Source organism: Falco peregrinus, chromosome 13 (genome assembly GCF_023634155.1).
Source record: "Falco peregrinus isolate bFalPer1 chromosome 13, bFalPer1.pri, whole genome shotgun sequence".
Classification (NCBI taxonomy): domain Eukaryota; kingdom Metazoa; phylum Chordata; class Aves; order Falconiformes; family Falconidae; genus Falco; species Falco peregrinus.
In genome coordinates, this window is record NC_073733.1 from 14,251,998 (window position 1) to 14,264,605 (window position 12,608).

Here is a 12,608-nt window from a genome sequence, read left to right on the forward strand (position 1 = left end):
TCCAGGATGTGAGGATGAAGGTACATGTGTTGGCACAGTCTGAGGTGTTTCTAAATCTTTGGATCTGTAAAAAACAAAAGCTGGGCTGAGTTGACTCTTACATGTCCTCATGCAGCAGTTTTACAACGATCTGGTATCTTATAGGCTGTAAATGCTGCAGGATGAAAGCACCATCATTTAAGATTAAATCTTATTCCAACTTTAAGTCTTTTCTAGTAGACTCTGTTAATAGTGAGCAGTTTTACTTAGTAACAAGTTGTGTACAAAATGCTTACCACAACGCAAATCCTTAGCATCGTATTATGTGGTTTTACAAGCTGTTGCTTGGGGTAAAGGGCCGGTTTAAAATCACACTGCATTAGGCTGGTTGAGGGTGTATCAGCTCTGCCAGGCAGGCATGGGGTGAGTGGGGTACAGAAGCCCCATGTTTCTCGAGAGGGACAGTGCAGCTTCGGCCACGTGCAGCCTTCCCAGACCCCTGCTTTCCCAGGGTTGCTTTGGATGCTGGTGACAGGGTGACCTGCCCTGTTCGTGGTGAGGGAGCTTGGGATGAGCCAGTCTTCGCTTGAGTATCACACCCAGGTGGGAGGTTGGTTCCCAGCTAGGCTTGAATGAATGGAATCCTAGGGGAGGGCCAGGAGCTGACCCTCTCGGCCGTAGCCCTGGCCGCCCCAGTGAAGGCAGTTAGCCTGCAGACCTCTGCAGGTGAGAAAGGGAGAAATACTGCAACGTGCCAAGGGGAGGTCCACAAGCCGCCTTCTCTCCGAGGCTTAATGTAGAGATATCCCCGGACTGTGATTCCATCCATACTTCCCCGCAGAGAGGTTCAATTAAACATGAGCCTTTAAAGTTCATACTTTTTTGTGGTGATAGAAGTGGAGCAGGTCACGCTGGGGGTTCTCTGCTGGCGTCCATGTCCTGCAGGTGTCTGGGCTGTCTAGGAAAGCCTCCTGTGCTGCTGACAGAGAAATGGGCTTTCCAGCAGGCACCACGCTGTCTGGCTTATCTGCTGCTGAAGCTTCCAGACTGAGTCCTGCTGTGAAAAATTATTTTCTAGGCCTGTGAAAGGAACGTCTTGGCTTCTTACAGTTCGGCAAAATGAGGAAACGTCTAAGTATCATGGGACAACGGGGAAAAGCTGAGGACAGGTGGGTAATTAAGTCTGGCTGTGGAGGGAAGGAAACTGCAGAATTTGAAACATTACTGGAAGACAAAGGTTACTGAAATGTTATTTTTTCAATTGTTGTGCAGGATCTAAGAAGAGCTCAAGCAACCTGGTCTAGTTTAGTTGCACTTGTTTGCTTCATCTCATTTCTACATCCTATTCCTTAGTTAAAAGAAAGTTGTCAGCAAAATTCTCCCAAAGTGTAAGTCTGGGTCGTACCACTACATGAATCCTGGGAGATAACTGTACACTTCTGGGTGCAGCCTGGGGGTTGTTTGCACACTCACGTGGTTCAGCAGGTTATTCTTACAGAGTTGATTAGCAACACATGTATTTTCTAGATTGCTATTAGAATTATTTAATTAAATATTTGGATCTTATTTACATACTGGATGAGTTATGTTCCACTCCTGTTTCAGGGAAGGACAGGGATTCTTCATTGCATTGCCTTTTAATTGGGACAGGTTGCACACATGCGGATGGCACGTGGTGGCCATTAAACTCCAAGAAAACAGTCACGCTTGCTCACATGTTCAGATTTCCTTGGGGTTACTGCATATGTAGTAGTGTTCATCAGCAAATTATTTCCTTGGGAAAGCCACTGAAGGTGCTGTTCTATCACCTTCCAGACTCCCACAGTGAAAGTTTCCAGGCTGATGCTTCTCCTGTGATGCAAGATGTATCTGTTCTTGGTCAGAAGCAGCCTGGGCATGGTAGCTGAAACGCTTTGCAAGCAGGAGATTTGCGTCTATGATATTGAGTGACAGGAGGACAGTAGATGGCACTCAAGGATACGGAGCAGAATTTCCAGGCTTCTTGGTGACCTCCAAATAATTGCTTTTTATAGTGGCTTCTGTGGAGCATTCTCATGCTGACATTTCTACCTGGATAATTGCAGAGAATCACATACCCATCAGCTTGGAGGAAGCTAAACAGGGAATGTGTTTTTCAAGTCCTCTGCTCTGAGAAATATCAGAAGTAGAAATAAACATCTGTGAGCATGACCAAAAATATGACTTATGTCCCTTGCTTGAAGTGATTTCTTGCCATTATGTCTTACCAACTGCTTGTACTGGCTTCTAACCTCATCAGACAAGCAAAGTGTGACTCACAGTGGCGTGAAGTTCAGCCAGACAATTAACCTATGGTCCCTAATAGCTTTCCTGCTGTTGAGGAAGGTGCACTGTACAGTAAGAAGGAAAGCTGACTCACTGAACTACTTTGATATCCCTAAATTTATCAAAGCACTCAAGGTTTCACTTTCTGTTGGCATTAGACCAGTGCCAGCACAGTGCTGTGCTGAACAAGGGCTAAAGTGATGGTCGTGCCCTGCTCGCATCCAGCAGCCTGCAGGCAAGTGGGAGGCAAAATCACTGCCACGTTTCAAACTGCAGATCTTGTTTCAGCTTCACATTATGCTTTATATCCCAAAGTACAAGTCTTTACTTCCCCCACATAGGGGGAAAAAATACTGACCGAGTGTGCAGGGTATTCCAGATAACAAAAGCATCTGATCTGTATATTCAAAGTTAATGCTAGTGATGTGCAGAAGTTGGTTTAGATTAAGTACATCAATTCTTATTAAATTCTCTGTCTTCCTGGAATATTTAGTAATTCCTGGAATCTTCAATAAGTTAAAGATGGCAGACCTATGCTCTCTGAATACGGAAGCCTTTACTTCAAATGACTGAAATTTTTCTTATGACTCTTTCTGAAATCAGACATTTTATCAGGATTTGAAGGCCAGCTTGTTAAGCTGCCTTGCCAAGAGGGACCCCAAGCTGAGGAGGAGGATTAATCCCAGGTAGGTTCCAGGCAGCTGTCAGGATGGCACGGACATCTGAATAGGCACTGGGTTATGCTGAAATCAAACCAAAGACCTAAAAAAGTCCCCTCCACATGGTTTTCTGTGCTTTCACTAGCCCCAGAGCCAGCCCTAAGGTTGAGTCATGGTCTTAATTTTATTCGATATTAGAAACTCTGGGTTTGAGCGGATGGCTTCTTTGTTCCAACTCAGGTAACTGCTCAGCAGCCAGCTGTAATGTGAATAATGCCACATCATTTTCAGTTCTAAATTTTATTTTCCTCAAATGATCTGTATGTTTTGGCAGCTATTCCTTGCGATAATGGATCTTTTTCAATTTCATCAAAACTGGGGAAAACCACCTGTTCTTGTCACATGTTTGTGCACTTTGTTATGAAACAGTTTTTTGGAAAATATTTATATTTTTACATTTAGAAGGTACTCATTTGTGGTTTGCATTTGTTTGTGAGTCTATTTTCCAGAGTGGCGTTGGTTCAACTGTTGCTTTATTATTTGTTTAAATAACGAGTGAAAGCTGATCCATAACCTGCATGAAGGCAATGAAGGGAGAGGCCACTGTCCTGCAGCTGTGCTGACATACAGAATATCAGTAAAAATAAAATGTTTACTGGTGTGAATATTTTATTAGACTGTGTTGTCATTTAGATAAAGTATTCTGAAGAACTTATATCTCAGAATGGAGTGAAGAGATCATATCTCTCTTGGAGTTAAAATGCTATAAGGAACCCTTTGTATGAAGTTGGTAATAGAATTCAATAAATTGTACCATTGCCCTGTTAACTGTCCATATCACTCAATGTAAAAATTCCAGATGCAGCTACAGATGCTTAAACTGCGAGCAAGAAACATTATTGAGCCTAGAAATTTTTCCTCTGGCTTCAAACTTAGGTTTAGTTTCTGCCAATAGATTAGAAGATGAACCTAACACATGGATTCCTGGAATGACAGACTGCACCAGAATAATTTGCTGTTTCCCTAAGAGAAGAGATGCTGCCTTTGGGATGGCAACAGCACTCTACGTTTTCTTCTTAGCAAACATCCCATTTTATTAGCAGGGTTGTTTTAAATATAGTATGTGATAAAGCTGGCCCCTTGTATTTAGAATATTTCTTAAATGATATTCAAGCAACCTTTCCCTAGATCAGATAATTACATCCATTCTGGCTTTAAATTTGCTTCTTTCTTACAAGTCCTGTCAAGACTGCAAGTCATTGCCATGCTGGATAGAAAGCAAGAGCTAACACGGTTATTTAACATTCTCAAAACAGCATAATGGGTGCAATTGTTTAATTTGCAATAAAATACAGTCACAGTCACATCGGTTAATTGCTCTAAGTTGTGAGGCAAGAACCAAATGACCCTTGGAGGCACATCCAGCTCGGCCAGGGTTTCCATTGATGGGGGGGAGGGGGGCGTCTGAAGGAGAGCACACTGTTCTGTGCCCAGTGCCTGCTGCTCCCTGTCCCAGGGCCACTTGTGCCATGCTGACAGCTCCACAAGGTTGCAAACAAATAGCTCAGAGGAAAACCGAAGCTCAGGAATGGTGGGCACAGCCCAGTTTTGGTATGATCAGTGGCATAGACTAAAGTAAATCCTTTGTGTGGTATTGCACTATGGCAAAATAGCATCTTCTAGGCACAGAGTTTCAAGTCAAGTGCAGGGTGCCAGCAGTGGTGTCACCAACACCGCCTCTGAGCACAGTGTCACCCTTCTTGGTGGTTTCTTTCACCCTCTTAGCCATTGTATCACTGGAGAGCCCATCCTCTCTGAACATCTGTTGGGACCCTCAAGCCTTTTTGGACTTGCAGCATCCAAGAATACAGTCCTTCTCCTAAATGGCATCTTCATTCTTTATGTGTAGATTATGTCCCTGTGCTTGGCTGTGCTAGAATATGTGCTATTTAAGGGATCCAGATAGCTTTAGGATAGCCTTTTTTTTTCCTTTAGAAAAATGTAGGCTAGAAACTTAAAGGTAAACTCAATTTCTCATGTAACCCAGTGCCCAGGAGTTCAATATGTCAGAAAAACGTTGAATTCCACTCTATTGATGATAAAATCAGAAGCATTGGTAGTGCTGCCTTTGAGACCAGCTGTTCCTCTAGCCAGGAAGCTTGGGTGCATGCATGTGATCCCTTCTGTGGACGTGCTGGTACTCACTGAGGACTGGGGGGGGTCAAAGAAGACGTTCTGTACTTCTCAGGCATGATGGAGATTTTCAGCACTCTTGGTTGTGTGACTCTCAGGGTGATACGGATGTCTTTGAGTCATTTGTCTATGTAAATCTGAAGGAAATAAATTAGCAAAAAAGAGATAACATAGCTTTACACTTACTGATGTGGTATTTCTGCCTAAGAAATACTTTACTTCCTAGATAAGAGAGAGAGAAGAGAATAATTTAAATTCTTTCATTCCTTTGGGAATAATGTAATGCAGTAATGTTAAAACTGTATGTAATTGTTTTCTATTTTTGCAAAGCCTGTTGCAGCTGTGAAACTTTAAAGTGAATACTGGGAAGTCTGGTTAGTATAAAACGCTTTGGCTGCAATACGTAGTTGGTGCAATGGGGGTAAAAAGACTTTCAGTGGTGGGCAAAGGTAGGCTTTTTGCCCAGCCTTCAACAACGGATTCCCCTGTTCAAAAGCTGCAAAACCCATCCGAGAGCAGCAGCTTTTGGGTACATCTACTGGGCTGCTGTTTCCCCTTGTCCGCGTGCTGCTCTGAGTTACAGCAAGGAAACAGTGAGCACTGTTACCGAGCGTTGCACTCTCCTCGTTTTGAGAGGCCGTACCCTCATTTCTCAGGGATTAGGTGAGGCATCTCCTGCATTTTTGTCACTGGCTTTTCTGAGAGTCAGAGCACTAGACAGAGCAGGCGATCAGTGCGCAGCCTGGGACAGATCCGTGGCAGCTAGAGGGTGTTCAGGAGGTTCTTCAAGCACGTTCTGCGTTGCCATGTTAACAGCTGAGAAGTTGTGCTTTGTACTGGGATTAAGATTAATTCAAATAGTGATTTCCTACCATTTTTAGTTCAATTTCTTCAAGGCCTACCAGTAGTTAAAGCGAAACATAAATACAATAAATATTGGAACACCAAAAGGAGAAATATTACACGTATTTTAGTTTTTGGCCAAGCCAATGGGCAGCGTTAGAAGAGGCTGTATTTGAACAGATAAGCATCTCTAGTTCTTATTCTGCATGTCTTAGTTCTGTGGGTTTTTTCTATATATATGCATATGTGTATATACATTATAAATATGTGTGTGCAGGTATGTATATATACTGATATAAAATGTCACCATGAGCCTAAAATACAAAATATAACCTTATTCTTCCTGTGTAGTTTTGAAGGGTGGGTTTTATCATTTCATCCACCCTGACAGATATAAAGCACTGGCTAAACACAAGTGCGTTCTGAAGCCTTTTTCAGATTCCTGTTCATAGTTGGAAAAGAAATGATTGCTGCATTTTACTATGAGTTTGCCATGAAAAATTTCTGAAGCTACAGGGATGGATTTCACATAACTCTTCACTTTATTGGGGTATAAACAGGTATTTTGTCACTATTATTCCAGGTTTATCCCAAGTGTTACAATGCATATTTCCAGGAGGTATCCTGGGGTAGATTGTGCTATAAAAGTAGTAAATATTGTTCAAGCAATAGTAATTTTTAAAAATTCAAATATAGTTAGCCGGTTCATTTGTTGCATGGGGTGTGTTTGTAGATATGTGTACACACAACTCCTGTCTACTCCAGCTTGGCACAAAGGGCTGGGTAAGGCTCACAAGACTTTGTTTGAGGCTGTGCAGAGAAGGAAGGGGGTTTGTATCAGCCTCTGTCTGTTCCGAAGTCCCACAGGTTTTTTTCAGCCGCAGGTTCTAACACTTCTGGTTTTTTTCAGTTCAGCCAATCTGAGTAATCTACAATCTGGAGTAATTCTGTTTTACCATTCAACATGATTAATTTCCCTTCCATTTGCTGTGGTTTGGATTATTCTGTCACCTCCTGCTGCAGTGGCTGGTAATTTTGACTCTTGTGCAGTGAACAGTGCAATGACCATAACAACAATGTTGTACAACACTTCGTACCCATACGCATAAAACCTCTTACAGAAGTGATTAAATTTCATTGTTGCCATCTTTCCTGATGGAAAATACAAAAAATTTAAGGGAACTCTTATCCGACAGCAAATTAGCTACACACAGAGATGGTCTGTGACTTTGCCAAAATGCTTTTGAGTTTCTGTGTTTTGCTGCCAACAGTTTGTACCCATCTCAGCTGTTCAATGACACAGAGGAACTGTGGTTTGCTTTTTCATCCCGCTGCAGGAGATGAATTCCCACCTATGGGCCATGACTCCTGGTTAAATGTGTGTTTGTCCCTTGTTTCCCATAAAGAATGACAGCATCACATGTTCCGTGAGCTGCTATTCAGCATTGGAGGCTGAAGCGATATACACAGGCATTCTGCAGAAGTTTCCTTCCAGGATTTCATACGTGGTGTTTTTATCTTGATCAGAGCCAGAAGCTAACACTGATCTAAAAGCAATATCATTGCAGTAGTCTTCTATATGCTTTTCTCTATGAATTTGTCCAATGTAAACTTCTAGCATCCACAAAATGTCTGAAGGCAAAATAATCTGTAGGTTGGTCACATGCCGGGTAAAGAAATATCACCTTTGGTTCTGACCTGCAGGATTAATCTAATTCCCTTCAGCACTCTCCTATCTGATATACCAGCCAGTGCATTAAATATATGAATGATTTTAAGGGCACAGATTAATTCAAGGTACAAGAAGTAGAGTTTCTTACAAAGAACCTGGTTTTGCTTACCCAGGTGTTTAGTACTGTTTCATTCTTTCTGAAGTCAAATTTGCACTGAGATTCATTCTTTCCATTGGAAATACCATTACTAAAGCATGGAAGTGCTGGGGTCCAAGAATTAATTTCCCTCAGTTATCTGTGCTTCTAAATATATGATAATTGCTATTCTTTCTGTATGAAATGGGAGAAAATAGGGTAAATTAGAGAAATGTTGCCTTCTGCAGATAGAGTCTTTCAGAGGATAAGATTTTGTTAGAGGTATAACATTGTTAACAGAATTGTTTTTTCAATCTTTGTTTGCATCTTGCTGCAGTCACAGGGCACATTTCCTATGTTTTGTACATTTATTCAAAACAGAATTTGAATAAACTTTTTTCTTTTTTACAAATTACTGGCTTTGTAGGCTGTGTGGGTGTTTTTCAAATGCACACACCATGCTTACTTAAAAGTAATTGCATTTCGAGATAGGATATATATTATGCCCTTCCTATCAAGGTGTAGTCATGCGTTACGAGCTGCCATTCTACAAATTTCCAGAGTGACATTTTATTATTGCAGATCATTTTAAGAAACTTCCTGAGAAAGTAAAATGTCTCCTTATATAACTGCTTTTTCAGCTAGAAGCGTAATAGTGCCTTGGGACAGTAAAGACTAAAAGGATTAGGCATTAGGAGGGTTTTCATCTCGCCTTTATCTTCAAAGACATCCTGACTGTTTGCCTGGGCAGTAATTCTGGGCAGCGTTACTTTCACCTGTTGGTGGCTGTGGTTCCTGCAGTGCCAGGGCTGACAGCAGGCAACACCGACTACCCTCGCACCATGGTATGAATGTTTGCTGTCACTTTTGCTGCTGCTAAATTTTTGGTTGTAATGCTTGTTGCCTAGTTCACATCAATAGCAGAAGTTGTTCCAGGAGGAATCAGTCATGGAAAGTGTTCGGATAGCTCGAAGGACGAAGCAGGAGAGGCTATTCATCATTCAATAATGCTGAAAAGTTGGTTGCTGTAGAAACCTCTTCCAGGTCTAGCAAATGTCAAGAATCAGACTGTACCCACTGCAGCGCCACAGATCAAATTGGAGATGCTCCCACACACAGGGAGCCTGGAGCTCTGGCGTTCCTTGCTGGAGACACCAGAGGTTTCCCGGCAGTCTGCCTGATGGGGGGAGCAGCCACCCCCACCCCCTGGGTAGAGGCTGCTGCACAGTCATGACCGCCTCACACACATTCACAGATTTCATCCATCAGGGCACACTCTCTGGTGCTTTTCTCCACATCTTGTGCTCATAGCTCATTTCAGCCTGCCTCAGAAAGCTGGCTCTAGCAGCTCAGGGGGAGAAGTAGCGAGGGATAAAGCGTGACTGAATGTGTTTTAGCTCGGGCTGGCAGCAAAAGCCTGGGGCTGTACAGGGAGCACAGGAACCACTTGAAGGAGATCAGACTTGTTCTTCCCTGGAGCATTCGCTGAGGCATCATTAAAGACCCAGAAAATCAGAGGTGTGCTTAGCTGAAGCTCTGAGCTAACTTGCAACTTGATGGCGATGATGTCCTAAGCAATTGCAAAGTGTGAATGAGAGCAGGAGGTGCAGAATTTGATCATAGCTTCATAAAGGGGCTGAGTCATGAATTAACCAAGTTTGATTCATTTGTACAGCAGAGGTGCCTTTTAAAGATGCTCTAGCCACAAAGTGCTTTACTTGGTTCCCTTTGGTTAAATACTTGCTGCTTTGGATTTCAGTCCACTTACAGTCCATCTAGAAGGGGTGGTGGAACTTGCTGAAATAAATGGCTTACCTCCTCAGAGCTGAGGTCTTGTTGTGTGGGTTTCTGGAGTTACTTAGCACTTCTGTGGTTTTCCTGCTGGTAAAATGAGCTGATGTGTCCATCCGTTCTGCCGTGCTCTTTGTGAAGCGTTCCTGAGCTTCTCTGGGACAATTCGTAATAATTTACTTTGGTTCAGTTCATCTTGGGTTTCTGCATGTAAGGTATCCTGGGTATCTCTTGGCTGGGTAATTTGTTTCAAAATATGCTTTCTGAGACTAACGTTTCTTCCTTTCCATTCGAGATCAGTAGAATGGAGCTACAGCGTTCTTAATATAACATTGATTCTGCAGAGTGATGTTTCTGATCCTTGGGGTAAACGTCAAGATTGCTTTAGATATCCATGTTCTGAATGAAGACACAAGAATATCTCATTATTCAACTATTATGAATTCTTTCATGTCTTTAGGCTGCTATAGATACTGCAGATTTGTTTTGATAAGTGTGCTAGAAGCCCAGAGCTTGGCAGGACGTGTTATTGATCTCACACAATCCATTCTGGGCATTAACATGGGAGTATCATTCACAAATCAATTTTCTCTGAGCTTTAATTTAAATACCAGTGCCCCTTGAGGATTTTTCTGGGTCACTTTTATTCTTAAGCTGTACTTCAGCACTGAGTAAACTGATGAATAAATGCAGGCACCCAAATTAGCGGTGTGCCAGCTGCTGTCAAATGTAGCCATCTAGTCTGTTCGGCTTGCTGGCACACTTGTTTCGGTAAAGAATGATACTCAGCCCTATCTACCTTCACAACAGTTTTAAAATTTCAGCAGCTCAATCCCAGCTGCTCTGTCAGGAAGGGAGTATTCCTCTGTTACTGAGGCGCACTGCCTGGGGAGAATATTTAAGGTGAAGTGTCATTTAGCTGGTTGTTAGACTCTGTAGAAAAACTGTCTGCTGCCTTTCCCCTCAGCAGGCAGAAACTGAGAGGTACATATCAAGTGAGCTTTAGAAAGGGCCCGAGTGACGTTAAAGCCACGTAGGGCTATGCACTCCATGAAAAGAATGTGATGAGGCAATTATGAATGAATGTAATGTTAGATTGTGTAACGATGTGGGGGAAAGGTTAAGAGAGAGGAACAGAGCTAGAATGGTCACTTGGAGAAGCTGCCAAATTAATGTTCCTTTGCCTTTAGCTACTGGTCATGAAAAACAGATGTGTGGGAACTGGTAGAGGTTTATGGAGTGTCTGGAGCTGGGGACTGCCTGGAGAGAGGCCCCACAAGAGGTTTCTTTGTCCATTCCTCGTGCATGTGTCCTTTACTGGTATCGCAGAGTTAAAAATCCCAACGGTTTCTCAGAAATGATGGCCTAGCTTCCCAAATTACTTCCTTTTCTTTTTTTCTCCTTTCATTTCTTTTCTCTCTATGTTTCAGATTATGCTTGGCCTTTGCCTAAACAGTTGTGCCCTATATGGATTTCCCTAGATGTGCTCTTTTCAACTGCATCTATTATGCATCTCTGTGCCATCTCTCTTGATCGGTATGTAGCAATACGCAATCCCATTGAGCACAGCCGCTTCAATTCCCGCACCAAGGCTATTATGAAAATTGCTGCAGTTTGGACCATATCCATAGGTAAGCAATGCGGCTCATGATCTTAACTGTGTCTTAATGAATAATAGTGTTACTCCAATTTTCATTTAGGATTTTTAAGAGGATACTCAAATTAATTTACCTGTCCTGCATGCCTTGAATATGATAAATGATTACTGGGAAATAGAAGTCTTTCATTGCAGTTGGTCAGTGACCAAAATAAGTAGTCATTTTTCAGAATACCACCACTTTCGATGCTGAAGCATTGCTGCTGTGTACGTATCAATATGCCGATAACGATGGTGACACAGACAAATGGTGCTATCAAACTGCTGTGTAAACAAAGCAGAAAATAGCACCAGCAAAGACTCTGGAAGGAAAACCCAGCCAGTACAAATGACATGTCTACACTGCAGCTGCTGCAGTTAAACTCACATTCTGGTAGCGGTTTAAGTGAAGCAGTGGAGAACTGAAGGCAGGCTGACAGCGAGGTATTCACTGCTCTTGGGCAGGCTTTATAGCCTGTATTATATTCTGCCACAGCTGGGTTGCTGCTAGTCCTGAGCTAGCAAGTTTGAAGTTATAGTACATGAGGAGTAGACATAAAAGAAGACACTCTTGTATCATGTTGATAAAAAGCCATAAATAAAGCAACATAAAATAAGGAAGAAAAGGCAAAATGATAGCAAGATGACTCTGTAATGTGAGGAATTACGTGTATAAAAACATTTCTTGGGGCATCCTTTCAATGTGCTTTATGAAAGAGACATTTGAGGCAGGGTCAGAAGAATTGTATGACCACTTTCCTCTGCTATATTGCCTTTTTTCCTCAAAATGCAGTCCTACAAAGATTTGACATTTAACTTTCATTTATAAAGTGGTTGTCACTTTCAGTGCTGTGCTGCAAGGAAAAACATGTTTCAGGTGCTTGAATTTCTCTTGGGTTTTGCCTGCTTTAGAGGTGGAATATGATACTGGGGTTGCAGCCAGGGCCACTTTTTAAGAAGCTTGTCATGGAAAAAGGCTTTGGAAAAAAGCAAGAACATAGAGGAAATATACCTTCACTCCTCTTGAATTTAACAATACCTGTTAGAAAAAATCTTCATGTGCCACAGGACTGCTACAGTTCCTCTAGGTTATACAAACTACAAAGAAATTGTATTTGGTTTAATTTAAGTTTTAAGATTTTTTTAAAAAAAATATTATTTTAAACTGTCTGTGCTGCCTGTTTGGTGTAGGAAAGAAAGCAGCTGAATTCAGTGCATAAGCAGTCACGTGCATACAACTTCACGTGCAGGAGACTTGGGCTTGCTTTGCATGGGCAGCGCAGAGTCAGCGCAGAACCTGTGCCCTGTGTTGCACTGTAATGCAGAGGGAGCAGCAGGTGCCCCCCGCTAGCAGAGAGACATCAATCTGTCAGTGGCATTAAGCAGCACATTGCA

At 42.3% G+C, this 12,608-nt stretch overlaps 1 protein-coding gene across 1 annotated transcript in view; it reads left to right on the plus strand.

The window, feature by feature from the left end:
* Nucleotides 1-12,608, plus strand: part of HTR2C (5-hydroxytryptamine receptor 2C) — a 103,149-nt gene that overhangs the window by 66,554 nt on the left and 23,987 nt on the right. The window contains exon 4 of the mRNA XM_055818115.1: nucleotides 11,008-11,208. Within this exon, the coding sequence (XP_055674090.1) occupies nucleotides 11,008-11,208 (201 nt within the window). The remainder of the gene's footprint in view (nucleotides 1-11,007; nucleotides 11,209-12,608) is intronic.